Source organism: Rattus rattus, chromosome 2, assembly GCF_011064425.1.
Source record: "Rattus rattus isolate New Zealand chromosome 2, Rrattus_CSIRO_v1, whole genome shotgun sequence".
Taxonomy (NCBI): Eukaryota; Metazoa; Chordata; class Mammalia; order Rodentia; family Muridae; genus Rattus; species Rattus rattus.
In genome coordinates, this window is record NC_046155.1 from 98,799,911 (window position 1) to 98,827,502 (window position 27,592).

Sequence of the window (27,592 nt, forward strand, 5' to 3'; positions counted from 1 at the left end):
TTCTTTTTCATGCCTGTTTATAGAGGTCTTGGTCCAAGGGACCTTTTCAGTACCTTGGCAGGCAGGTGAGAACCCCAGTGACTTTAAAAAGGGATGTGACCCATATTCCATCTGTAACATCTAAGGGGGGCTGGAGGGGTCTTCCGATCCGCTCCTCCAGACCCAGTGCAGCCTCCTAAATGTATGGCACGGCCCGGGGAGTGGGAGGGGGGTAGGCAGGCAGGCAGCGCAGCCTTTGTCTGTCCCATCCCTTACTGAGCACCATGTAAGCCTTCACTCAGCACCTGGTACTGTAGGTTCTCCAGAGCTGCCTTCCCCACCCCCACTGGCCAGGCCTGTCGATCTGCAGAGTGGAAGTAACCCTGTCCCCCCACATCAACTTGTTGGGAGATGTAGGGAAACTCCAGAACCTTCTGTTCTTTGGGGCTTGCTTTACTCCGTTTCACACCTAGCAACCCACCTACGGAAGCCATAGGCCTACAGATGGTAGACGGTTCTCAGCTGTAATCACACCCTGAGCCATGCTCAGCCAGGGGGCAGGGCAGGGCTGATCCACTGAAAAGGGCTCAGGCTCCCTGGCAAATATCCAGCCTGTGGGGCCTTTGGGGGTTTTGTTGTTTCAGACAGGGCTTCACACTGTAGCACAGACTGGCCTGGAACTCACCGTGTAGTCTAGGCTAGCCTTGAACTCTTGACAATCCTGCCTGAGTTTCCCAAGTGCTGGGATTATAGCCACATGTAGTGCCTGACCTCTGAGGAGCCTTTCTGTTGGGAGTTTTACCCCCTCCACCGGCCACCCCCTCCGCTAGGTTGGGGACCAGTCAAGGCTTAGGTTGTCAGAGTGTCTCAGTTTGTCCTCTTTCCAGCCAGCTCTCCTCATCCAGAAGAGGGAGACAGGACTGCTTGAGGAGCAGGAGCCATGAGGTCCCAGAACAGGGCTGGGCCTGTCAAGTCTCCAAGGCCCGTTTTATATGTTCCAGACATCTCATGCCTGTCAGCTGAGAGACAAGACACACAGTGTCAGTCCTCGGAGGATCGTCTGGAGCTATGAAACTGCCCAGACAGCAGGGCGTCCATCCTCCCAGCTTAAATCGGTTGTAGCTTCTGCCCCATCACCTCTTCAGCAGGCTGGGTTAGAGCTAGAAAGTTAGACCTTCCCGATGTTTGGCAAGAGGCCACGTTTTTAGTTTGTTCGCCGGAGAAGAGCGCCAGTTCTCCTCAACTTCTGGTGATTCCAGCCACGGTCTCAGTCCTGAGGCCCCAGTGAGGGTGGCCTGCAGTGCAACTGGTACTCCTGCTTCTCCACACAAGGGCACAACAATTGGAGGTCTGGTCATTGTGTTAAGCCCTTCAAGGAACAGTTTATATGTTAACAACAGCTGACAAACAGGTCGAGTGAGGGCACACAGCATGTCCAAAAGTTCCTTCACCAGACCTGTGGTATATGATGTAAGACCACTAGATTCCATGACTGGGAATGCTGTCGGTTGGCCTGAGAAAGGGGCAGCAGTCATTGGCTGAGCAGCACACCAGAGGCCTCAGCAATACTCACAGAGGGGTGCGTGATACACCCTGCTTTGCTACCTAAGGCAGCCCAGTTACTGAGACCACAGGAGTCTCATCAAGGTCTGTGGTGGAGGCCTGAGGCCACGCTTCCCTCAGAACACTCCAGGACAGAAGTCCTACCTCCACAACCTCCCTACAGTGCTGGAGGCTTGACCTCCAGAGCAGGCAGTTACAATCACCATGTCTGTCCTGCTACAGAGGCCAGTGAGCACTCCACCATCTGGTTCCACAGGTCTGTAATGAAGGGGTTGAAGTCTGCTGTAAAACAAAATGGAGACTGGCAGTGGTGTCCCTCCCCTTTGATCCCAGCATTGGGGGAGGTGGGAACAGATTGTGTGAGTTCAAGGTCAGCCAGGGCTACACAAAGAAACCCTGTCTCAAACAAAAACAAAGATGGATCCAGAGGGGGCCGGAGAAATGGCTTGGCGGTCAAGAACACTAGCAACTCTGGCAAAGGTCTGGGCCCCAGGGGTTGGGAATTTAGCTCAGTGGTAAAGCACTTGCCTAGCAAACACAAGGCCCTGGGTTCGGTCCCCAGCTCCGGAAAAAAAAAAAAAAAGGTCTGGGCCCCAAACTCAGCACCTGTAGCTCACAAATATCCATTTAACTCCAGTTCCAGGGATCTGACGCCCTCTTCTGGCCTCTGAGGGCACTGCATGCGTGTATATGACAAAGTAACAAATGCAGGCAAAATAACTTTATTCCAACAACAACCACCAAAAAAAAGGATCTAAAGAAATGAAGTGACTTGCCCAGGTGTCTTACTGAAGGCTCACATTTGCATTTGACTGTTGTGCTGAGATGCTTCCTGGAGCCCAGGCCCTCTCCCAGTCTTTTTTTTTTTTTTTTTTAAACAGAGGGTCTCTGTGTAGCCTAGGCTATCCTCGAACTCGTTCTGAAGACCAAGCTTGTCTCAGAGATCTACCTTCATCTGCCTCCCAAGTGCTGGGATTAAAGGTGTGCACCACCATGCTTAGCCCTCTATCTCAGGGTGTTTCTGTTGCTGCCTTCATGATGGTTCAAGATGGCTTCAGGCAGTAGGATAACTTGATCACAAGGGTACAAGGGTACAGCGAGGACAAGACTGAATGTGTTTGAAAGTAAAATACTTGACAAGAGCTGCGTTCCCACTTTAAAAAACAAGGAAATCTTTTAGCTGGGCATGGTGACACATGCTTATAATCTCAGCATGTGGGATGCTGAGGCAGGAGGATCAGAGGTTCAAGGTCAGTCTCAGCTACTGCCTCAAAATTTAAAAGGGCAAAAGCTGAGTGTGGGGGTGCTTTAAATCCCAATTCTCAGAAGCAGAGGCGGGAGGATCTCTTTCAAGGCCAGCTTGGTCTACAAAGCAAGTTCCAGAACAGCCAGGGCTACAAAGAAATCCTGTCTCAGAAAAAAAATTTTTTTTAATTTATTTATTTATTATGTATGAGTACACTGTTGCTATCTTCAGACACACCAGAAGAGGGCTTCAGATCTCATTTCAGATGGTTGTGAGCCACCATGTGGTTGCTGGGATTTGAACTCAGGACCTCTGAAAGAACAGTCAGTGCTCTTAACCACTGACTCTCTCTCCAGTCCTGAAAAAAAAAATTTTTTTTAAAGACAAAAGGGAAAAGCCTTAAGCTAATGTGGCGATTTGAGTGACAGAATTCTAAGCAATGTGGACAGTCTGGGTTGTTTTCATATCTTAGAAACCACCGAACCAGCTTGATGCCCACAACCCTAGACCTAATCACAGCCTAAACTCAAACCCCAGACAGGGCAAGCACCTTAGCAAGGAAGAGGAACACGGCATTGTTGACCTTAAAGGCGTGGGTGTGGACCCAGAAGCTGGACCTCCTCCAGGTCACCGGGCAATGATGCCGTGGCTCTCTATAATCTAACCATGAGCGTTTCACACCAATGACCCCAGTCTTCTACCTATAGGCAGGTTGTAAGCTTCGACAACAAGGTCAGTAGCCTTGACAACAAGGTCAAGAGTCAGGAGGTCAAGGGCCCATGCCTCCCAGACTACTGGCCCAGAGGCAGCTTAAAACTCATTTCATAGACAAGGAACCAAAGCCAGAGGTAGAGGCCAGAGCTCTTCTGGCACTGTGCTCTGGGTGTGGCTCTTATGAAGCTTGTGAGCCTATACGGAGTAGCCTAAGGTTCTGATGGCTGCTTAGCCACGGACACAGGAGTGCTGGGACAGCTGCTGTGTCTTCCTGTCTGTATTTCTCAAGACAGCACAGTCCATAGATGGTTCCCTCTAAAGATATATGTTGTGAGATGTCAAGACAGAAGGACCCGGGGCTGGGGATTTAGCTCAGTGGTTAGAGCGCTTACCTAGGAAGCGCAAGGCCCTGGGTTCGGTCCCCAGCTCCGAAAAAAAGAACCAAAAAAAAAAAAAAGACAGAAGGACCCTGGAGGTCACATAGCCCTGTCTGGTGTTGCAAGAGACTCTGAAGTCTCAGTGAACAAGTCCATGCCTAGGAAGCCAAAATGGGGCCCCAGGTGCCTCGCTTTTTGGTTCCTAGAGGTAACATCCCCCGACTCACTTCCCGTCATAGTTAGAGGATAGGAAAGGAATCTTTATTATGTCAGCCTAAGATCTCGTGCTTCCCCATCTTCACAGGCTGTGGGGGCTGAGTGGGTAGGAGCGGGCAGCCCAGCTAGCCCTCTCCATCCCTGTTCCTGCTCAGGTCCCCCGGAATTAGGTCAGCAGTGCCTGGCGCAGCATCTGCTTCTTCTGGGGTGTGAGACGGGTGGGGAACTGGATGTCGAAGAAGATGAAGAGGTCTCCCTTCTTGGTGGGGTCCTCAGGCAGCGGCATCCCCTCACCTGGCACCATCTTGAAGTACTTGGGGCTGAGACAGAAAAAGAAGAAAGGAAGGAGCATAGAAGACTCACAACACTCCTGGAAATCCTTGCTCAAAGTGAGTACCCTCCTGGCTGCCCCCCCCCCCAGGATTGCACAACTCTCCCTAGGATGCGAAGCTGACCTGGGGTGGGAGTCAGACCTTCGCTTCTCTGAGACTTTTCTTGGAACAAGACTTGGGAGCTACTGCTCCATGCTCTGATGAAGATTTTGGGGATGGAGACAAAAGATGGACCAGCACTGGGCTTCTCGGGCCTATGCAGGGGCTTCCCATGGGTTAGAGAAAGGTGATCCCACGGGTAAACACAGCCCGTGGCTCAGGCAGAGGCCAGTGGATTTGAATCCCAGCTTGGGTTCCCAGGGTTCCCTGCACAGCCCTGCCAAGTCTTAGTCCATCTTCTCTGTGGCTACTTGGGGACTAGGCAGACAGACTCACTGGACAATGTCGTTGATGGGGATGTTGAGCAGCCGGTCATCAAGGGTCTTCACCTCCACAGTGCAGCAGGTAAGGGCCTGGGGGTGCGGAGGTTAGAGTGAGAGAGAGGTCTACAGGGCATCGCTGCAGCCATTCTATTTAGAAGGTGTCTGGGAGTCTACCTGGATTCCAACCCTGAGCTAGGCAGTTCCGTGATGACAGAGTGTAAGGCTTTTGAGAGGCAGGGGTGACAGGCTCTGGATGCTGCCACACAGTAGGGCAGCAGCTCTAGGGTGAGGTGGGCAGGTGTCCTCACCCTGAGACCTGAAGTGCAAAGAATGAGTCAATGGGGGCACCTTGAGGAGAACCACTTGGACATGTTGAGAGCCTGGGGACAGCAGCAGGACCAGGACAGGGTGGGAAGATGAGATGGGGAGGGGCTGTCCCACAGATCCAACTAATGCCGGGGAGAGAGATATAGGGCCCTGCCTGTGACTGGTAGAAGTCGGTTAGGGGAGAAGAAGTGGATCCTGAGCTGCTGCAGGTGGGGTTCACTCTGGGCCCCCATGCCCTTATGCGCTGTACCCACTCACCTTGCCCAAAGGAATGGGGTACACAAAGAAGAGGTTGTCTTGCTCCCGGCGGAAGCGAGGGTGCAGCTTCTCCTTTACGATGAAGATAATATCGGCCGGGATAATGTTGGGGCCCTAGGCAGGGAAAGCCAAGGGGTAGCGGGTTTATTGCTTGTATGATTTGGCCACATTTCTGTCTCTATTTGTCTCCAGGTCCTCACTGTGCAAGGAGAACTAGGCCCAGTTTTCTAGAGGGAGCATTCAGTGTGGCCTAGGGCCACCCCCTAGAGAAGCTTCCCTAGATCAAAATCACTTCCCACTCCCAAAGCACTTCTCTACTGAGCATGCTCAAAGTAAGTGTTCTCCGTAGTGTGGGGCAGGGACTTCCGCAAGTGATAGCTAGACCCTGAGCTGGGGTCAAACAGCTGCTCTGCCTAACAGAAACTTAGCAGTGATCTCTTCGCTTCAGTGAGCTGCCTCAACTCTGACCACTGCAGACAGAGAGCAAGAGCAGCTGCTGTTCCCAGGACAAGAAATAGTCAGATGGTCAGAAATTGCCTTATAGTCAAAAATTGTAAGCTCAAGGCCCAGATGAAGGGAGGGCCAGAGGCTAGGCTCTGAGGAGGCCCTGGGCCACGCCAAGGTTGGGAAAAGCTGGCCAGAGTGGAGGATGTTGGCACTGAATATCTATTTGCTTGCCTGCCTTCTTGCTTACTTATGACAGGGTCTCACTCTGTAGCCAGACTAGCCTGGAATTCACTATGTCACCCAGGTTGAACTCGAACTCCTAAGGCTCAAGTGATCCCCTGCCTCAGCCTCCTGAATTGCTGTGGCTCGCAATGGCCCAGGTTGGAGCATGATTGTTGGAAGCAGATGTTTTCCACATAAGAAAGGGACAAGTGTGGGCAAGAGAATCCATCTCTCTTAGCTCTGAGCTGGCCATTACTGTTTCTTGTCAACATGTAAGCACTTGGGATCCTAGTACAATAACAATGTTTCCACAGGTATTTTACCTTAATATTGTTATTAATTAAATGCTTCTGAACATCTTTCTCCTTGCACCAAGGAAAGACACTGGAAGGGAACTGGAAGGGAAGCTGAACTGAGTTCTCCCGCCAGGGGTGTGTGTGTGTGTGTGTGTGTGTGTGTGTGTGTGTGTGTGTGTGTGTGCGCGTGTGTCCCACTGTGTGTGTGTTACACTGTGTGTGTTCCCCTCTGTGTGTGCACTCTCTCTGTCTCTGTCTCTCTCTGTGTATGTGTGTTCTATTGTGTGTGTCCCACTATATGTGTGTTCCTCTGTGTGTGTGTGTGTCCCACTGTGTGTGTGTTACACTGTGTGTTCCTCTCTGTCTGTGTGTATGTGTGTGTATGTGCGCACGCGTGTTTCCTCTGTGTGAGCACAGGCCTATGTTCATGTATGTGCTGGCGGGGGTGACAAATTGACACTTGCTCTCCATCTTATTTTTTGAGACAGGATCTCTCCTGACCCAAGAGCACATCAATTCAGACTGGCTGTTCAGTAAACCCCAAGATCCTCTGTCTCTGCCTCTCCAGCATTGGTATCACACGGGTGTCTGGCTCCGCCAATGGCGCTGGGGACCAAGTCCAGGTCTCCATCCCTGGGTGGTATTGGGTCATCTCCCCAGGCCCTTTGTGTTCATATCTTGAGCAAGTTTCTTCCATCTCGGACCTCAGTTTCCCACTATGGAAAATGGTAGTGATCCCCAAGCTGAGCTCACAGAAGCATTGGGATGCTCTGTCCCTGGGAAGGGGCTCTGGGGACCACCTAACTCTAGACCAAAACTTGTAGGAACAGGAAAAAAATGTGTGTTCCTTCCCTCTTGGTCCCCCCACTACCTGAACCTGGTGACTGACTGCCCTGAGCCAGCTTCTCTCCCTCTCACCTGGTCCCCTTCCTTCTCAAAGGTGATGCGCGTGCCCTGCCTCCACCCCGGCCTCACATCGATGGTCAGGATCTTGTCCTTGATGGTAGAGGAATACCCATCTTCATTTAGCACCTACGGTGACAGGGGTAGGGACGGGGAGTTGTCTCAGGGGAAAGGCCCTGTGGGGTGTACTCTGTACCCATAGTAATGGGGGACTAGAGTCATTCCCACTCCCATCCCACTGTCACTAGATTTAAGAGCTTGTGACTCTCCAAGGCAAGGCATGTCCTCAAGTTGAAGAAGCTGTGGCCTGAGACACCAGTCACCACAAGCCCTGGCCACCAACAAAAACACAGTGAAAGTTTCCTATCTCCAAATCCCAGAAGTCTGGCCCTAATCCCAACGTCCTCCCTATCCTACCCTAGGCCCCACTACCCCTCAGTGTCTATTACAAGATCACTAGAGACCCCAGACTTCGGTTTCTAGGAAGTTACTGGTTCATATGAAGAAAGAGGGGGCTGGTCACAAGCATGCAGTGGACCTCTCAGAAGGCAAAATACTGAGCCTCATGCAAAGCATCCCCTCCCCCACCCCTCCATTGTGTCTGCAACCCCATGAGCTCACAGTGCCACCTTTGGACAGCATGGCCACAGTGGGTATCTCCCCCAGGCAAAGGGGAGGAAGAAGGCTGAACCACAGGCCATGGTCAGGTCAGGCCAAGGACTACTACTCCTCACAGCAACCACTCACAAGGGTCTTGCGCTAAGCTGTCGCCTTAGAGACTGTGCTGCCCACCTCCATGCCCACCCTGTGGCGGAGGCACACAGTTCTTGGGGTGTGGTCTGTAATGCCCTGGAGTGACATGAATAGCAGATTCTTTCTACTCCCACTCCTCCGCTTTCCACTAGGGTGGCTGGACTGGGAAGGGGGAGACCCTGTTCCCCTTAGATAGATGCAGAAGGGACTTCTGTACCAGAAAAAAAGGCTGAATCTTTATATTATTCATTAAAATTTCAGATTCTAAATTCTAAAGTCTAAAATTGCTGAGTCTTTTGACCTAAGAGCTTCAGGATTCCATCAGAAAAGGTTGCCAAGTTTTCCTGTTGGGGGAGGGGGACCTGCCAGGGAGGTTTGTGGAGGTAGATGGTGCCTGGTAAGGGGAGCCAGCCTAGTACTCACCCTTCGGGAGATCTTAATTTTTTTGGTGCAGCCAAAGAATAAGTCCTCCAGGGACAAATAGAGGTCTCGTTCAATTGGAGGGTCTTGTTTCTGGACCCCTCGGCCCCGAAGCCCCCCAAAATTCAAATCTATATCATTTCCTTCTGCATCAAAAAATTCTAAAAGAGATAGGAGGATGAGTAACAGAAATGATGTCCAAAGACACAGATCAGATAGACAGACAGACACACAGACACACACAGAGACACAACACAGATGCACACAGAGATGCACACATACACAGACACACACACACAGAAATGCACGCATATGCACACATACACAGACACACACACACAGATGCACAGACAGACACAGATACTGAGACACACAGAGATGCACGTATACACAGACACACACACAGATGCACAGACACAGAGACACACACAGATGCACAGACAGACATAGATGCACAGACACCCACAGACACATACACCCCTATATTCCCTTGAACCTCTTCAGTGCCTCAAGAATAAGGCTCAGCACAGCATTCCCACCTCTCAGACCCATGGACCAAAGGCTATCTGTTTTGTTTCATTTTGTTTTTGGCCTTGAATTCAGGGCAATCCTCCTACCCCAGCCTCCTCAGTGCTGGGATTACACGAGTGAGCTACCACACTTAGCTTCGAGAAGCCACTCTTAGATGCAGACCAGTGATCACCAGCCCTTGCCAGGTCCCAGTGCTTCCCTGGGACTCCCACAGAGTGAGGTGGGGGCAAGCTCCTGCTGTGTGTACAAACTCAGGCATCGCTCTAAGCAGTAGATCCCCATAGTGCAGACAAGATGGCCATTCAGGCAGAGTGGGTCAGAGCAGCTAGGCCACTCTGCCCTTCCCTAGACCCTACTGCTGGTTCTCTGTCCTTTCCCATGACCACCCTAGACAACCCAGTCTCAAGCTCTCTTGAGTTACAAGCTGATATAAAGAAGGATTTGGGCTGGTCAGTGGCAGTTGTGAGTGGTTGACATGTCCTAAGCTCCTTTCCTCAACCTCACCTATCTGTTGCCTACCTGATGACCTTGCCTTAACCTGATGGCAGAGAGAGAGAGAGGGAGAGAGGGAGAGACAGAGAGAGAGAGAGACAGAGACAAGACAGAGACAAAGAGACAGAGACAGAGAGACAGAGACAGAGAGACAGAGACAGAGAGACAGAGACAGAAACACACAGGGAGAGAGAGACAGAAAAGAGACAAGACACGGGGCGGGGGAGAATGATGACCTTCGGGTCTGCTTGTAGTACCGTAATCCTTTGAAACTTGGTTTTTCAGTCTGTGGCACAGGGTAACATTTGTCCTGCCCTATACCATTAAGTTGAGAAACAGCTAAGCCTTTGGGAAAGCCTGCTGTGTATCAGGCTCTGCACTCAGTGACTTTCATCCTTACTTTATAACCTAGAGAGTCCAAGAAAATGCTCACAGTTCCATAGCTAGCAAGTAATGAAGTTGGGACTAGTACCCTAGGACCACTTGGCCACAGAACTGTGCCCTTGGTCAGTGTGCTATATTTGCTGGATGTGGGGCCCTTGTAGGCTTTGGAGACAGAGGTAGCTGTTATGTACCCTGTCCCTCATGGCCAGTGCCATGGAATGAGTGTGACAAGCTAGATGGCGAAAGGTACATCAACAGCTGGCAATATGCTGTGGGTTCACATGACAGCTGGGAGCCAATGTCACGGCTCAGCAAGTAAAGGGCACTTTTACCCACCTGACTCCTGAGGGCCACCTCTGATCTGCACACACTAAATAGATATAGCGAGGCTTCCTTTTTTTAAAAAAGGACCAAGGAGGTAGTTCCATAATAGGAGTCTTTGTCTAGCCCAGTGGTTCTCAACCTTCCTAATGCTGTGACCCTTAATACAGTTCCTCATGTTGTGGTGACCCCAACCATAACATTATTCTTGCTGGTACTTCACTACAATTTTGCTACTGTTGTGAATCAACATGTAAATATTTCTTGAAGATAGAGGTTTGTAAAGAAGTCATGACCCACAGGTTGAGAACCACTGACCTAAACTACACAAGGTCTCAATTTCAATGCTCAGCACCACAGAATCTTTTTAAAGACAGATTTCTGAATGGACATGGTGGATGTTAACAGTGAGCGACTGCATCTAGGAGAGGAAAAGAAGTAGAGAGAATATTTTTCAATAAATCCTGTTTTAATTTCGGTGTGGTTTATATGTGTAATACCAGCACTTGGGAGCCTGGGGAATTTGAGGCTAGCTTGGGCTACAGAATGAGACCCTGCCTCAGATAAATAAACAAACAATCCCTTTTCTCTCCATTTCTCTGTTTATTTCCTTCTTTTTCTTAAAGATTTATTTATTTTATATAAATGAATGCTCCATTTGCATGTACATCTGATGTCAGAAGAGGGCATCAGATCCCATTAGGGATGGTTGTGAGCCACCATGTGGTTGCTGGGATTTGAACTCCGGTCCTCTGGAAGAGCAGTCAGTGGTCTTAACCACTGAGCCATCTCTCCAAACTTCTGTTTACTTCTTAAGGAGGCAAAACCAGGCTGGATGTGGTGACTCACGCCTGTAATTGCCAAGAGTTCAAAGCCAACTGGACTATAAAATGAACTTAGTCTTCCCTACAGAGTGAGCCCAAGCCTCAGAGGGTGCAGAGGTGGCTCAGTGGTTAAGAGCACTTGCTGCTCTTGCAGGGAATCCGTTCCCAACCCCCACATGGTGTTGAAGCTACCCCTGATTCTAGTTTCCAGGAGCTCTGATGTTTTCTGACATCCCTGGTTACAGGCACACATATGTGTATATATAGGCAGGTAAAACTGTCATACACATAAAATGAACAAGTCTAACATTTAAGAAAGAAGAGAGAGAGAGAGAGAGAGAGAGAGAGAGAGAGAGAGAGAGAGAGAGAGCTGGGTGTGGTGGTACATGCCTATAATTCCAGCACTTGGGAGGCAGGGAGATCAGGAGTTCAAGGTCATCCTTGGCTAAGTCTTGCCTGGCCTGGGAAACCTGCCTCAAAAGTAAAATAACAAAAAAGCACACAAAATAAATAAAAAGCAACCAAACCTAGCAAACAAGAAAGGCATCTTCTTTTTTCTTTTTCTTTTTTCTTTTTTTTTCCGGAGCTGGGGACCGAACCCAGGGCCTTGTGCTTGCTAGGCAAGCGCTCTACCGCTGAGCTAAATCCCCAACCCCAGAAAGGCATCTTCTACAGCGGTATTCTTTCCCAGTAAGAGAAGGACGGGGTGGGGGTGGAGTCTTACCACTGAAGGGGTTGTCTCCTCCAAAAAACTCGTGGAACACTTTCTCAGGGTTGCCGTGGAAGACGTAGCCCGTTGTCCATGGGGTCTGGGATCCAAACTCCAGCGGAATCCCACCCTTCAGGCCCTCCTCGCCAAACTTGTCATAGATGCCTCGTTTCACTGCTGTGGGGGAAAGCGACCTGAGGAGGACTCCGGGGCTTATGTGACTGGAGAGACAGAGGCAGCGAGAGGGCTGAGGGAGGTGGGGGACAAGGGCAGCCTTATCTCCTGCAGGCTGTCAGTTCAGAGCCATTCATCTAGCCTATAGATCCTATAGGCTAGCCCAGAAAAGCAATGAGAGAAACCCGCCTGGGTTGGGCTTTTGAGAGGAACTGAGAGACTGAGGGTCAGGTACATCCTGGGGTTGACTTAGCTCAGTCTTGGGAGGGAAATGTAACATTCTAAAATCTTAAAATTTTAGAATCTAAGAATTCTGAACTTGGAAATTTTAAAATCCAAAAAAAATCAGGGCTGGAGAAGCCATAGTCTAGCTGTTTTAACCAACAGTGACCACAGTCACAGCCCCCCAGACCATCCCCTAGAGAAGTCACAGTCACAGCCCCCCAGACCATCCCCTAGAGAAGCCACAGTCACAGCCCCCCAGACCATCCCCTAGAGAAGCCACAGTCACAGCCCCCCAGACCATCCCCTAGAGAAGCCACAGTCACAGCCCCCCAGACCATCCCCTAGAGAAGCCACAGTCACAGCCCCCCAGACCATCCCCTAGAGAAGCCAACTGGGCAGCTGTTCTTTGCCTGGTAGTGAGTCACCCTCATCCCACAGGACTGATTTCCAAAGGGTGAGGTCTGATGGCTCTAAGCTTTTCCTTGCCTTCTGTTCCTGCTATCTCTGGAGATAGTCTGGGACAATAAATCAGAACAACGTCTGCTCTGCCTCAGCCCTCTGTCTCTGGCAGCTGCCATTCCCCTCCAAGCCTCAGGAAGGATCCTTTCTGCCAGCCAGAGGCAGAGGGGCATGCCCACTCCTGTGCTGCTTCGGCTGGGTAAGTGGTAAGCCCATCCACCTGCCTGGTAGTGGCCTGGTTTGCCCTTTAATTTGTCTGGCTGCTGGGAGGGAAGATGACTTATTCCTCTCTACTGTCCTCTGCAGAAAACCTGACAGTCTAGGCACTTGAGGGATAGTCTTAGTGGAGGGGTGGCCCATCATCACTCACGGTCGCTCAGCACGTCGTAGGCTTCTGCTATTTGCCTGAATATTTCTGGTGCAGTCGGCTCATTTGACTTTAATGGGTGGTTCTTCAGGGCAAGCTTCCGGTATCTAGATGGGGAAGGAGAGCAAGCCTTTGCCTCTGACCTGCTTGTGAGGCTAGAGCATGGCCGGGGCTGGCTCTGCTTTGTTATGAACCAGAGAGAGTAGCACAGGTATCGGCGGCTGTGGGGTGTGTTGCTTGGACCTTTTAGAAGAGAACCTGGGGTAGAAAACACAGTTGGCCTGAAGTCTGAGAGCTGATCCCTAGGCATCTGTCCTATGGCTGCTTGTCCCCTTAGCTGTCACAGCTGAGACCTAAGTACAGCAGGGATTTGGTGGTGGTCCACCTGTGAGACCAGAACACTCCCAGGTTAGCTTCTCGTCACTGTGACAAAATGCCTTTGGTTAGTGGTTTTCATCCGTGGGTGGCTGACTATTGCTTTCAGGTCGAGCATCATGGCAGGAGCCAAGCGGCTTGCCTGCATGGCAGCCAGGAAGGATAGACAGAAGGAGAAGTGGGAGAGGAAAGGGAGAAAAGAGTGGAATGGGTGTGAAAAGGGAGAAAAGGGGCAATGGGGACACACAAGAGGGAAAGGGAAGGGAAGGGAAGAGAAACATGGGGGTGGGGGTGGGGGTGGGGGTGGGGACAAGACATCAAAGGCCAACTCCAGAGACCACCTTCTTCTAAGTAGCCCCTACCTTGTAAGAGCCCATTCCAATATGAAGGGATTAACCCATTAATTAATTGATTGATTGACAAATTAATGACATTTACACCCTCCTGAGCCAGTTGTTTCCCACTGGCATAACCTGCTAGGAACAAAGCCTTTAACCAACGAACACTTCATGTTCAAGCCCCAACATCCTCTACCTACTTGGCTCGAAGACTCCCCTGCAAGCCAAGCTTAGCTCCCCTCCCTACATAACTCCTCCTTCCCTTTCTAGTCACAAGTCTGGGGCCTACACTGCGGTCTGCAGTCTCCCTGTTTTCCCCAGAATTGGTTCCTGTGGTACGGAGTTCATCTAACTCTGTCTTGTGTCTACTTTGCAGAGGATCATGTCTGACACAGGCTTCTCGAGTGTGTTACGGCCCTCGGGTCCCATTAGGCCCTAGCACTCTCTTCCACCTCTGGGCTCATGCTTGCCTACTTTCATATCTGCCATCCCACCACTCTTCCCAGGGACGACTGCAGCGTCTGAGGGTACATAGTGTCGAGAGAGATCGAGTGGATGATCTGTGGAGTTTAAAGGGATCATTCACTAAGGCGCAGGATGGAGACCACCACAAAAGACAGTCATGCTGGGGAAGGGGCGTGCTGACCTTCCGTAGATCTAGGAGTGAAAATGGGGAGCTGAAGTGAACCCTGAAGGATGTGCACCTGACCTGGCAGGAGCTGAGACCAATTAAGGGATCTGAGCCCTCTGGAGTGGGCACATAGGAAGGGGACTGTTACATAAGCACCGAAACCACTCTCTCCTTCTATCCTCTTGCTTCCCTCCCCTTTAGGAAAAGCTGCACTCAGGGAGGCATTCGACCAAGGAAACCTGCAGGGAAGGGCAGGGAATCTTGGCTTGATACCATGCAGCCCCTGCTGGGTCTGATCAGGGCACCTGCTCTGCCCAGCCCTAGCACATAGGCGTCTGGTGCTCTGCAGCTTCTCATTTCACAGCCTGCAGTCTGAGCTCATCTCCCACACAGCGGATGCCCACTTCCTACCAGCCCACTTCCCTGAGCCACAGACATCTGTGCCCCACCCCTGTATTTCAGGTCTTCTCCCAGGCCTTGCAGGTCCACCAGATCCAGAGCCCAAACAGGACCTCCATGCCCACACCCACCCACTGCCACAGCCGGAAATCTTTTTTAAAAAGGAATTATTTATTATATGAATATAAGTACACTGTAGCTGTCTTCAGACACACCAGAAGAGGTCATCAGATCCCACTACAGATGGTTGTGACACACCTCTCCTGTTCCTCCATCCACCTCATTTATTAACACAGTCTCTCAGTAACCTGGAACTCTCCAAGTAGGCTAGGCTGTCTGTTCAGGTAGCCCCAGGAATTCACCACCCTTGTCCAACTCCCCAGAGGCCAGGTTACAAGCAAAACACAGCTTTCTTCATGTGGGTTCTGGGGGTCCAGTTTGGATCCTCTCCATGCAGCTGCTTTATCAGCCGGGCCCTCTGGGTACTCTGCTCCTACTCCACAGTGTTCTCTCTCTCTCTCTCTCTCTCTCTCTCTCTCTCTCTCTCTCTCTCTCTCTCTCTCTCTCTCTCTCTCGAGGGAGAAGCTGAGGCTCAGAAAGGTTGAATTGCCTGAGTATGTTATCCTAGGGGTTTCTATAGCTGTGCTAAAACACTGTGACCAAAAGCAGCTGAAGGGGTTTATTGTATCTTACATGTCTGCAACCAAATCAAATCTTCCATCATCAAAGGAAGTCAGAGCAGAAACTCAAGGAGGGAACCTGGAGGCAGGAGCTGATGCAGAGACCATGGAGGGGTGCTGCTTATGAGCACAGAGGGTAACTCTGTGACTTGGTCAACCTGCTTTCTTAAGGCACCCAGGACCACTAGCCCAGGGATGGCACCACCCACAATCAATCACTAATTAAGAAAATGCACCTTGCCTACAGGCCAGAAGGGTGGGGACATTTCGTCAATTGAGAATCTCTCTTCCCAAATGACTCTAGCTTATGTTGAGTTGACATAAAACTAGCCAGCACGGGGTTGGGGATTTAGCTCAGTGGTAGAGCGCTTGCCTAGGAAGCGCAAGGCCCTGGGTTCAATCCCCAGCTCCAAAAAAAAAAAGAAAAAAAAAAAAAAAAAACTAGCCAGCACATTGGTCTTCTGGTAACTAGGCTATGCTTAGCTATTTGCCATGGTAGCCATCCTTTGACGAGCCCCACTGGTCACCTGCTTTCTCTCGTGGTAACTTTTTACTTGATGAATACCACTGGCCAGTAAAAGCCTTGAGCAGTGGGTGACATCACACACTACACAGAACTGTCTCAATTGTTTAATGAATTTATCTGATTTCTCCATCCCCACTGGACACCCACTTATCCCTCCCCCTCAGTCCACACAAGACCTGGCCCAGGGAAGAAGGGATCGTGTCTGATTTCTTATTCCATTTGCCACATACAAGCCTGTGGGATGACAGTGGCATTTTCCTCTCAGGGTGGCTGTGAGGATTAAATGAAGCAATGACAGAAGGCTCTCAGAACAGCACCCACATGTTCAATGCAAGCAGCCAGTGTACCTCCAAACCTCCAGTTGCCTCAGATGCTTCCTTTTGCCTTTACCTTGGATGACACAACTGATTTCCAAACTCAGTGTCTCCTGTCCAGCCCTCTGAGGAGCCTTAGTCCTCCTTCAAGCCTCACCCTTTGGCCTTAATCACCTGGACAGCCTCCTTAGAAGCCCCTCGCCTCTTAACACAAGCCTCTGCTGCACCGGGGACGCCTCCCTTTATAACAATACACATAAGATGAGGGCTCCATAAATATCTGCCCAGAACTTCTTTTCAAAGAAAAACTTTAAAAGATCAAAAATTTCAGAAACATAGCCTGACCTCTATCCTAGATGTCCCTCTAAACACATACACACACACACACACACACACTTCTTCTCTTTTACAAACAGGGCCTTGCTATGTGGCTCAAGCTAGCCACTGACTCACTGTTTGGGGGTTAAAGACATGGACCATCTCACCCATATCTAGACTGTCACAAAGTCCCTGAGACTTGACAGAGGTGTTCAGAGACAGAGATCAGTCAGTGACAAAAACCCATGTGATGGCCAAAATGAAAACTGTAACATCCACTTGTCCCAGTCATTTCTGGTCCACATGCCTGTGGCTCTCCATGAGACTCAAGATAAGTTCCAAATGGTCCTTTGTCCTTATTTCATAGCTAGGAATTCGGACATGACCCAGGAAGAGCTAAGGGACAGGAGTTTGGGGCATTGGAAGCCCCCTGATGCACTAAGGGTGTGTCTGAATTTCCAGTTCGTGTCCTGACCAGCACGAAGTCAGATAGGGCATACAAGAGAAGAGAGGTGCCCCTTTCCTACCCTAAACTGCGCAGGGAAACTATTTGGCTGGCATCAGGGCGGGGCTTCCTCTGCACTTGCTGGGCTAGGATCCCACCCACTTACGCCTTCTTGATCTGGGCATCCTCTGAGTTTCGATTGACCTGGAGCACAGCATAGTAATCCACCCCCATGGCTGGTAGCAGTGGGTCAGTTTTTCCTCAGACTCCAGCGTCTGTTCGTCGGCGTTCTGTGGTTGCTCCTGACAACCACGAGTGGCACCCTGGGAATTGTAGTCTTTCTATCTTGAGGAAACGGCTGTGGGGCGCTCATAGCTGGTTCCGTGATCTCGATAAAGGTCACACAGCTCAGAAATTGGAGTCCCCGGCGCCTTTTTGCTTATGTTTTAGTACAGCAACAGCCTTTAAAATCTTCAGAATAAAGCCGGTTGTAGTGGTGCAACATCTTTAATCCCAGCACTCGGCAGAGGCAATTGTGGGCTGGGGGATAGCCTGATGTACATAGTAAATTTGTTGTGGGTCTGGGGTCATTCAGAGATTCACTGACTCAGTTTTGGTTTTAGTAAATTAGAGACTTTTTTTTTCTCTTTTTTTTTCTTTTTTTTCGGAGCTGGGGACCGAACCCAGGGCCTTACGCTTGCTAGGCAAGCGCTCTACCACTGAACTAAATCCCCAACCCCAAATTAGAGACTTTTTATTAAAAAAACAAAACAAACAAACAAAAACTGGCCAGGACCAAACCAGAGAAAATTAATCGAGGTAAGACTCTGGCTATTGTTAGCCAAAGGATTACAAAGGAAAGATCCACAAAGTTATAATTTTGGGGGGCAAATTAATTCATATCGTGTTTGGGTGTAGGCAAGGCTTGATTTTGTAGCAGACATCCAGCAGGTGCCTCCGCCATCAAGCAAGCTGGCGTTTCACAGAAAAGCAGAGCTTAGCAGTTAGCCTGTTTGACCTTGTGACCTTGTATGAGTAATTGAGCCAGGGAAAGGTTTTGCAACAATCAGCAATTTTTTTTAAAAGATTTATTTATTTATCATATAAAAGTACACTGTAGCTGTCTTCAGACATACCAGAAGAGGGTATCAGATCCCATTACAGATGGTTGTGAGCCACCACGTGGTTGCTGGGAATTGAACTCAGGACCTCTGGAAGAGCAGTCCGTGCTCTTAACCTCTGAGCCATCTCTCCAGCCCAACAATCAGCAGTTTTTAAACAATGGCCCAACTGTACCAGGAAGCGGTTCATCCCTCTCAGGCCAGCTCACCTGGTATATTCAAGGTGGGAGCAACTTCCTCATGGCTTATACAAGTTACAAACAACTGTTTTTACAAGCCTAGCACAGTAAATTTATCCTCTAAACGTACTGTTCACCAGGACAGCAGCTAGATCTACCTAGAGAGCTTGTCTCTCTTAAAAGTATTTGTTTTTTGTTTTGTTTTTGAGAACAAGTTGAGTGTGGCATAAGACCAGCTTAGGCTATGGAATAAGTATTTTTTTTTTCTAAAAACAAATTTATTTGGCTGATTATTTCGGTTTTTGAATTTTTGAGACAGGGTTTCTCTGTACACCCTGACTGTCCTGGAACTCACTCTGTAGACCAGGCTGGCCTCAAATTCAGACCTACCTCTGCCTCCTCCTGGGCGCTTGGAATAAAAGTGTGCACCACTACTGCCCAGCTCTTGTCTGATTTTTTTTTTTAAGATTAAAGAATAGTTTTATATTTTCAGAAAAACAAGATTAAAATGTTCTCATATACCCTACCCAGTTTCCCTGTTGGTGCATTACATTAGTTCGGCACATTACCTGCTAGGCAGCAGTTTAGAGCAGGTACTGAGATCTCACAGGACTAAACTAGACCTGAGTTCAGTCCCAGCATCCAGGTTGGGCTTACAACAGCCAATAACTCCAGCCCCAGTGGATAACTGACGCCCTCTTCTGTCTTCTGTGGCCAACTGCACTCATCTGCACATAGCCACACACAGAAATCCACACATATGCATAATAAAAATAAAATCTTAATTAAAAAACACTTAAAAAAAGAGTGGTACAATTGTCATAAATGTGATCAATATCAATGTATCTCTCTTTCTCTCTCACTCTCGCTCTATGTGTCTCCCTTTCTATGTATGTGCAGGTGTGAGTGCATGCATGTGTATATTGGGGGGCAGAGGTTGACACTGGATGTCTTCCTCAATTGCCCACTTTTTAAAAAAGTTTATGTACTTATTTTATGTATGTGAGTACACTGTAGCTGTCTTCAGACACCAGAAGAGGGCGTCAGATCCCTTAGAACTGAAGTTACAGATGGTTGTGAGCCACCATGTGGTTGCTGGGAATTGAACTCAGGATCTCTGGAAGAGCAGTCAGTGCTCTTAACCGCTTCTTCATCTCTTCAGCCAGCCCACTTTGTTTTTTAATTGATTTATTTACTTTGGTTTCTCTGTGTAGCCCTCGCTGTCTTGGAACCTGCTGTGTTGACCAGGCTGGCCTCAAAACTCATATTCACCTGCCTCCTGAGTGCTAGGACTAAAGGTGTGTGCCACTGCCCCCTGGCCCTATTTGCTTTATTTTGTATGAATACGGATGTCTGGTTTGTATGTACGTATGTTCATCATGTGTATACCTGGTGCTGTTGGAGGCCAGAAGAGGGGGTTGGATCCTCTAGAACTGGAGATTCAGATGGTTGCAAGCTGCCATGTGGGTGCTAGGAATTGAACCTAGGTCCTCTGGAAGAGCAGCCAGTGCAATTAACCCCTGAAACATCTTTCTAAAACTGCTTATTTGCACAAAGATCAATGCTAGAGTATCTCTGACTGGAAGAGCATAACCCTAGTGTTCTCTTCCTGTGCTCCTGCTCCTCCCTACTTTTCTTTGTAGCGTTACTGTATCTGAACATGTCTGATGATGTTGGACAGCTGACTACAACTGGTTCACTCCGATCACTTGTAGCAAACCTGCCTTTTCAGACTTTAAGTTTTCTATAAACGGTGTCACTGTACAGACAAGCCTCTTGAGCACTGACTTTCACAGAGGGCCTATCACCCTGTGAGGTAACCTGATGCAGTTGTTCTCATTTTCATCAGCAGAGTCAGCACGGGAGCTTGACCACCTCGCCCATTCCTGATGTCAACACTGAGTTTGAGACCAGCCTCTGCTACACAAGAGCCTTCCTCAAACAGACAAGATGAGAACTGAAGTTTGGATTCCCAGCACCATGTAAAAATGTGGTGGATCTGTAACCTCAGTGCTGGCAGGCAAAGGAAGGTGGGTCTTGGGGGTTCACTGGCCATAGGGGAAACCTGTAGTTTCTGGTGTCCTCCTGGGCATACATGCTGTGCACTCACAGAAAAGACGCCCTTACACACATATGCCACAGATATGCAAACATTTCCAGCCACAAGGACAGAGATGAGCCTCCTAAGAGGGCAGATAGAAAGCTCCTAAGGAACATGCATTTTGCCAAGAATCATGGGACCTAAAGAAGTCACAGAAACCAAGACCAAGGTCATGAGTGCACTCTTGAGGGTATCAAGGCCTTGGTAAAGCCTACTGAGGTTAAGCCCCAGGCTCCAAAGAGGACCAACTGTAAGCTCACTTGATTTGCCTACAAGGCTCACTCAAAGCTTGGGATAGTAGGATCTTCCAGCCGCAGGCCAATAGAAAAACCCAAACCAAGGTCCAGACGCTTGCCATACTTGTAACTCCAGCTATAACTCCCAAAGGAGCCCAGGCCCCATGAAGCCTCCATTGTAAAGGTCTCTGCCTACACAGATGCAGGGACATGGTTAGGAACTCTGGGCTGGCTTTCCCCTTGGGTTAGTCTCTTCTTGTGTTGTTAGTGTAGACGAGTGTCATCAGTTATGTGGTGATCAGCATCCTGTGGCTCCCCACATGAGGCTCTGAGGACACAAAAATCGCTTCTGTGTTATTCTTGCCCAAATGTGAGACCTAAATAAAAACATGAGGAAATATCAGACAAATCTAACCCAAGAACGTACCTCAAACTGGATTCTATTCCAAACACTGATGTTGACAAGGGAAAGCTGGGAAAGTCCTTCAGAACAAAAATGAAATAATGTAACATGTGCTCCCGTATTGGATCCTCGGCCACAGAGGAAAGGGTGGCTAGGAAAGGCGTTGCTAGGACGACAGTATGCAGCCTGCAGACTGGGTAACAGGGCAGAAACAATAATGATTGCCTTGTTCTGGCAGCTACACAGTGATGAGGCAGGAGAATGACCTTCATTTTAACAAAAGCACCCAGGAGTATTTTAGAGTGACAGTATGAGGTGTTTATGCATTACACAAAAACGGGCCAGGGAAAAAAACTACAGTTCATACAAACTGTATAAACAGAACATTAAAGGAAACAATAAAAAACTAACAACAGAGAGATCTATACAAGGGTATACACGGCTCTTTTGTACTGGTGTGTGTGTGTGTGTGTGTGTGTGTGTGTGTGTGTGTGTGTGTGCACAATATGCAGAGACTGGTTCTCTCTGAATGTCACCTGAGTTCTAAGGATCAACCCATATCATCAAGATTGGGAGCAAGTTCCCTTATTCACTGAGATGCCTTGACGAAATGACTCCCCACCTTCTTTTTTTTTTTTTTTTTTTCGGAGCTGGGGACCGAACCCAGGGCCTTGCGCTTGCTAGGCAAGCGCTCTACCACTGAGCTAAATCCCCAACCCCGACTCCCCACCTTCTTATGGACTCACTGGAACTTAGCTATGAGATCAGGAGATCAGACCAGGTTGTTTACCTCCTGCCTCTGTGCTCCAACAGCTGGGATTACAGCACACCACATTTGTATGATTCTTGCAAATTTTTGTGCATGACTAAAATAATTTAAAATAGAATAAAGAATGTATATACACAAAAAGACATGTACAGAAAAAGTGTTGTCCAAAGAAGCCTTTATCCACTGTGAAGATGCGGGCATGCAGTGAGAGATCCAGACACTTCTGACACTTCTCACCGGAAGTCACAAGGGGGCACTGGAGAACCGGGAAGTGAGTCGCTGCCGAAGGCTGAGCTGCTTGTTCCACAGCAGACAAGATGGACAACAGAGGAGCAGTCACCGGAACATCAACTCTAGAGACCTAAGGAAAGCAGAGCGGTGTGGGCTCAGAGAGCCAACCCAGGGCTGAAGAGCACTTGCTGTTTGTGCCGAGGACCTGAGTCCTGTGCATAAAGCTCTGAACAGCCGCCTTCTCCTCTCAGGAGCATTTTATTACCCAGGGCCTTGCGCTTGCTAGGCAAGCGCTCTACCACTGAGCTAAATCCCCAACCCCTCTCAGGAGCATTTTATTACTTTTCCAGTGAAAGGTGAGACCCTAGCACCGTGGAAGCAGCATGCATTTTAGAAATAGTATCATCTCACTTTTGCTACTATGGAGCAGTGTGAACTATGGTGACTTCCTTGGGCCCGTGAGTCCCAGTTTCCTCCGTTGTAAAACTGAAGTGATGTGTTAGTTCAGTAAGACTTGGACTATGCAGTAGAGTTTAAAGGGGCTGGCAGGAATAGATATAAAATATTATGCAGGGATTATAAAATATATATCTGTGTGAATTCCCCTGGGGGAGAATTCCAAGATATTAAGTGAAAACAGATAAACCAGAGGACAACAGAGTGACCTAATTGTGCACAACATAAAGTAAGAGAAAGCTATATCCCTCACAAACGTGAATACATATACAGATGCAAGTGTGAGCTGTCAAAAGCACTTGATACATATATAGAACTAGATGTGGTAGACCTCAGCGGGCGAGAGCCTGAGGCAGGGGGTTAGTGAATTTGAGAGCCTATCTTAAAAAAAAAAGATAGATATAGAATCATTGGACTTGGAGAGACGGCTCAGTGGTTACAAGCACTCGCTTCTTTCAGAGCACCCAGGCGCTTGATTCCCAGTACCCACATGTTGACTCCTGTAACTGTAGGTAAAATAAGATATATATTATGTATGTATGTATATGTACATATGTATATATGTGAAACTGATAATATTAATTTCTTAGAGCAGACTTTTAATTCCACATAATTCAGTGTCATTTTTTGATTTTTGTAGTTATGTACATACCAATTGTGTATGGTTCAAAATTTATAAGAAAAAATATGAGTCATTCCTATACCTGTAGTAATAGTCACCCTGCTTAAGCGAGATGGAGTTTGTGAGGCTGCCAGGATGATGTCCAACCAAGGACACCTTTCATTTTTCTCTGTCCACTCTAGTCAGCTGAGGAGAAACAATAATAATTACTGATATTTAAAATACATTTACTGGGGGCTGGAGAGATGGCTCAGCAGTTAAGAGCACCAACTGCTCTTCCAGAGGTCCTGAGTTCAAATCCCAGCATCCACATGGTGGCTCACAGCCATCTGTAATGGGATCTGATGCCCTCTTCTGGTGTGTCTGAAGACAGCTACAGTGTATTCATATACATAAAATAAATTAATCTTTAAAAAATAAAATAAAATACATTTTCTAACAGCTCTCCTGTCCATTATCTCTTTTCTAACCTTTGCTGATGAACCAAGAGGCTGAGGAGATAAAGACATCTTTCAAAGTTCTGGAGCCACTTAAGTAATAAAGTCATTTCTGACTAAAAGCATGTTGGTTTCTTTCTATTCCACCATATTGCCAGGACAATAACGAGCATGCCAGCAGCCCTAGTTACCACAGGGCAGCTCAGTTCCGTTCCTTTGAAGCCCTACAAGCCAGGTGATAGTCACCAGGTGTTCTGTACTGTCAGGCCTGCACCCTGCACACGGGAGCATAGGCAGCCCCGTCAATTGCAAGGACACAGTCCAAGTCTTACTGGACAATAGGCAGCATCCATCACCAAAGACAGACAGAAAATACAGACAGCTAAAGAGAATGCAGAACTCATGTGTTTTTCTTTCTGTAGACTATTGGTCTATTGGGTTGGAGAGATGGCTGAGTGGACGAAGGTACCTGTGACCAAGGCTGCTGTCCTGATTAGAGTCCAAGGACCTAGATGATGGGGGGAAAAAAAACAAAAACAAAACCACAAGCTGTCCTTCATTGTAGTATTTGCAAGCCACTCTCCATTCCGTGTACACAAAATAAAGACGGCCCGAGATGCTCAACAAGTCTTACTGCGAGGGCCAACTAGGACCCTGGGAGATCTGCCACTGGGAGGGTAGAAGGCCAAGTGCAAAGCCAAAGTGAAAAAGTGTTGTCCTTGGTCTGCAGCGCCTGCCAAAGACACAGAGCCAGAGGCTGCAAGCTTACACATTTACACATCTATTTGCAAACTTATCATTAACAGTGCTTTAACATAAGAAATCTATCTACAAGAGTGGTTTTCTTACTCTGCTCCCCGATTATTCCTGAAGCCACAGACTTGGCTACATACACTAGGAGAAGGGGTGTTTCACCAAGAAAAGAGCAGTGACTCCAACCTTGAGCCAGGGCTGGTGCTCACAGGAAGAGCATTTGCAGGGCAGGCATGCGTTTCTATTTTTCCCCAGCTGTTGATGGCAGTTGATGGCTGCTGGGGTCAGGGTGGGAGACATCGGAGGAGTCCTTATTTGGAGGGGGCAACTGTAGGGTGCCTGTGTCCCAGTAGGTGGTCCCACACTTGTATGCATATGAGCAACACTAACAGTACTCAGTGGGGAAAGAGGCTATGAGGGGACTGAAGATGGCTCAGCAGTTAAGAGCAGTTGCTGCTCTTGCAGAAGACCCAGGTTCGGTTCCCAGAACTCGCATGGCAGTTCACAACTGCCTACGAGTCTAGTCCCAAGGAATCTAATGCCCTCTTCTGGCGCCCATCTGCACCTCCAGCTCTAGGGATTCCACCCCTCTGGGCTGCATGGGCATCTGTATTCATATGCACAGACCTATACAAAAGAGCACACATACATATAGTTAAAAATCAAAAAAGTTATCCAATTTTATTTGATGATAAGTCCATATTCCAATCAGAAACATGCTGGGGGGGGGTGTCTTAGCATTTCCTGTCCTGTGAGGAACAATTATCTTTTGCAAGCAAAAAAAAAAAAAAAAAAAAAGAGTCCTCATCTTTTAGATGTTGTGGTTTGACAAGAATGGCCCCCATAGGCTCATACATTTGAATATTTGTCCCCAGTTGGTAGAACTGTTTGGGAAGGATTAGATGTGGCCTTGTTGAAGGAGGTATGTCACTGACAGTGGACTTTTCAGTTTCAAAAGATTTGTCCTCTTACCGGTATGCAAGTGTTGAGGGCTGGGAAAAGAAAGGCAAAAAATGACAGACTTTGAAGAGAGGGATGATGACTCTGCTGACGGGGAATGGGAGTGAACCTAAGGCTTTGGGCCTTTTCTGATGTGAGGAAAATCAGACTGTGGGGAAGGAAGAAATACTTGGTAGACGAGATAGAGTCAAGCTACCCAACATCTCAACAGTCTGTGCTTCAGACACACGGTTGCTGGAATTCCCAACCCCAATGAACCTGCATAAAAGCATGAAACCCAGTTAGAGTTGTCAGCTATAAGCCTAGACTGGGCAGACCTAACACCACACTCACTCATCCCCAGCTACAAGTCCCTTGTTACTTGCAGTTTCTCCTGGCCACATGGTTCTGCTCCATCATGGCTTCTTCCTCCTCTTCTTGAGTCCTCTCTCCTTCCCTTCTCTCCTCTCTACTTGCCCCCACTCTCAGACCTCCCGTCCCACCTTTCCCCTCCACTGCCCAATTACAGCTCTAGCTTCTATGGACCAGTTAGAATGGGGAGAAAGTTCACAAGCGATCACCCGAGTAGGTGATCTACTGCTCATCAGGGGCAACCCCATTTGAGGAAGCAGAATTAACATCAGAATACAAATGGCCTTGGGACAACACACGTCAGAGCTTAAGTCGTCTTTAACCTGTAGAGTTGATGATGCTTCCTAGGAATGAGTTAAGTTTGGAGTTGAAGGCTGGAATTTTATAGGGAGACACACTGATATTTAAGATTTATTTTATTTTTAGGTTATGTGTACATGTGCATATGTGAATTCAGGTGCATCAGATCCTCCAGATCCTCCAGAGCTGGACTTACACGTAGTTGTAAAGTGCCTGATGTGAGGATTGGGACTCGAACCTGGGTCCTCTGGAAGCTCAGCAAGCACTCTTAACTCTGAGCCATCTGTCCAGCCCCAACTCGCCAATGTAGAAAGGAGACTAAGATGCGGCAGCATCGAGATGGGAAGAAACCTAGTGCTGTGTCACAGAAGGGGTGGAAAGCTGTTCTTCAAGAGAAAGGCTCACCATTAACACTGAATTCAGAAAACCAACCACAGAGAAAAAAATCTCTACCTGTAAAAAAGATTAAATAAGAGCTGGAGTGGAGTAAGAAAGTCATATGCAGTGGGCCGCTAGATTTCATGAATTTGGAAGCCTTTTGTTTCTCATCTCTGAATATCTACTGTGGCCTCTGGCCTCAGCAGTACAAGCATAAGAAGGCAGTGATGTCAGGCACAATGGCACACGTTTAATCCTAGCACTGGAAGCAGAGGCAGGTGGATCTCTGTGCATTTGAGGCCAGCATGGTCTTCAGAGTGAGTTCCAGGCCAGCCTAGGCTCCATAGTTAGATCCTGACTTTGGGAGTGAGGGTGGGCAGTGATGAGGCTGGAATGTCATTGCCTTCTGGGCAACATGAGAAGCCTGGGTTGCTGGCTACCATGACACTGGCCAGTGAGTCCAACACTTTGCAGGTAGATGCAGGAGGATCAGAATCTGCAAGTCTCTCCCTGGGTTTGCCTTTTTTGTGTTTTGAGATAGGGTCTCAGACTGTCCAGGCTGGCCTCAAACTCACTATGTAACTGCATGTGACGTTAAACTTCTGAGTTTTCAAAGCTCCGGCCTCTGCTCTATACCTGCCGGGATCACAAACATGTGCTGCTCCTCCTAGCTACACATTCAGGTCTATCCTTGGTTCTCTAGAGAGCTTAAGGCCAGTTCGGGCTACTTGAGATCTTGTCTCACCAAACAAACAGCTTTATCTTTTATGTCATCTCTGGTAGTAACAATAGAAAATGTGGATTTCCTTCCTGTCTTTTCCAAAGCACACAAGAAGATGATCTATAGAGAAGAATTTGCCCATAATAATTTGTGAAGCATTTTTTGTAGGGGCTGGAGAGAAGGTTCAGCAACTGAGAGCACTGGCTGGTCCTCCAGAGGACCCGTCTGTGTTCAATTCCTAGCATCCACATGGAGGTTTATAACCATGTTTTTATCTGGTCTCTGAGAACATCAGGCACATATATGGTGCCCAGACATACATGTAGGTAAAACACCCATATACATAAAATAATAAACTTTTAAAAACTCTGTGTAAGACAGAGTTAGATATCACTAACGTGACTGACCAGCAGGGCCAGCAATGTAGCTGTGGTGGTTTGAATACGCTTGGCCCAGGGGAAGTGGCACTATTTTGGAGGCATGACCTTGTTGGAGGAAGTGAGTCACTGCCTATCACCTGCCCACACACTGCCATGCTTCCTGCCCTGATGAAAATGGACGAAACCTCTGAATCTGTAAGCCAGCCC

At 48.4% G+C, this 27,592-nt stretch overlaps 1 protein-coding gene across 2 annotated transcripts; it reads right to left on the bottom strand.

Moving 5' to 3' along the window:
- Positions 1-4,118: 4,118 nt before the first annotated feature.
- Dnajb13 (DnaJ heat shock protein family (Hsp40) member B13) lies at positions 4,119-17,281 on the bottom strand. Of its 2 annotated transcripts, XM_032893047.1 has the most exons (8): positions 17,154-17,281; positions 12,965-13,068; positions 11,752-11,913; positions 8,479-8,636; positions 7,318-7,431; positions 5,435-5,548; positions 4,863-4,939; positions 4,119-4,415 (listed from the first exon to the last, which is right to left on the bottom strand). In XM_032893047.1, exons 1-8 carry the CDS (start codon positions 17,219-17,221, stop codon positions 4,262-4,264), a joined length of 951 nt encoding a protein of 316 aa, XP_032748938.1. In that variant the 5' UTR covers positions 17,222-17,281; the 3' UTR covers positions 4,119-4,261. The 2 variants fall into 2 exon arrangements, with proteins under 2 accessions (XP_032748938.1, XP_032748939.1); XM_032893048.1 differs by lacking the exon at positions 12,965-13,068.
- Between the last annotated feature and the right edge of the window lie 10,311 nt (positions 17,282-27,592).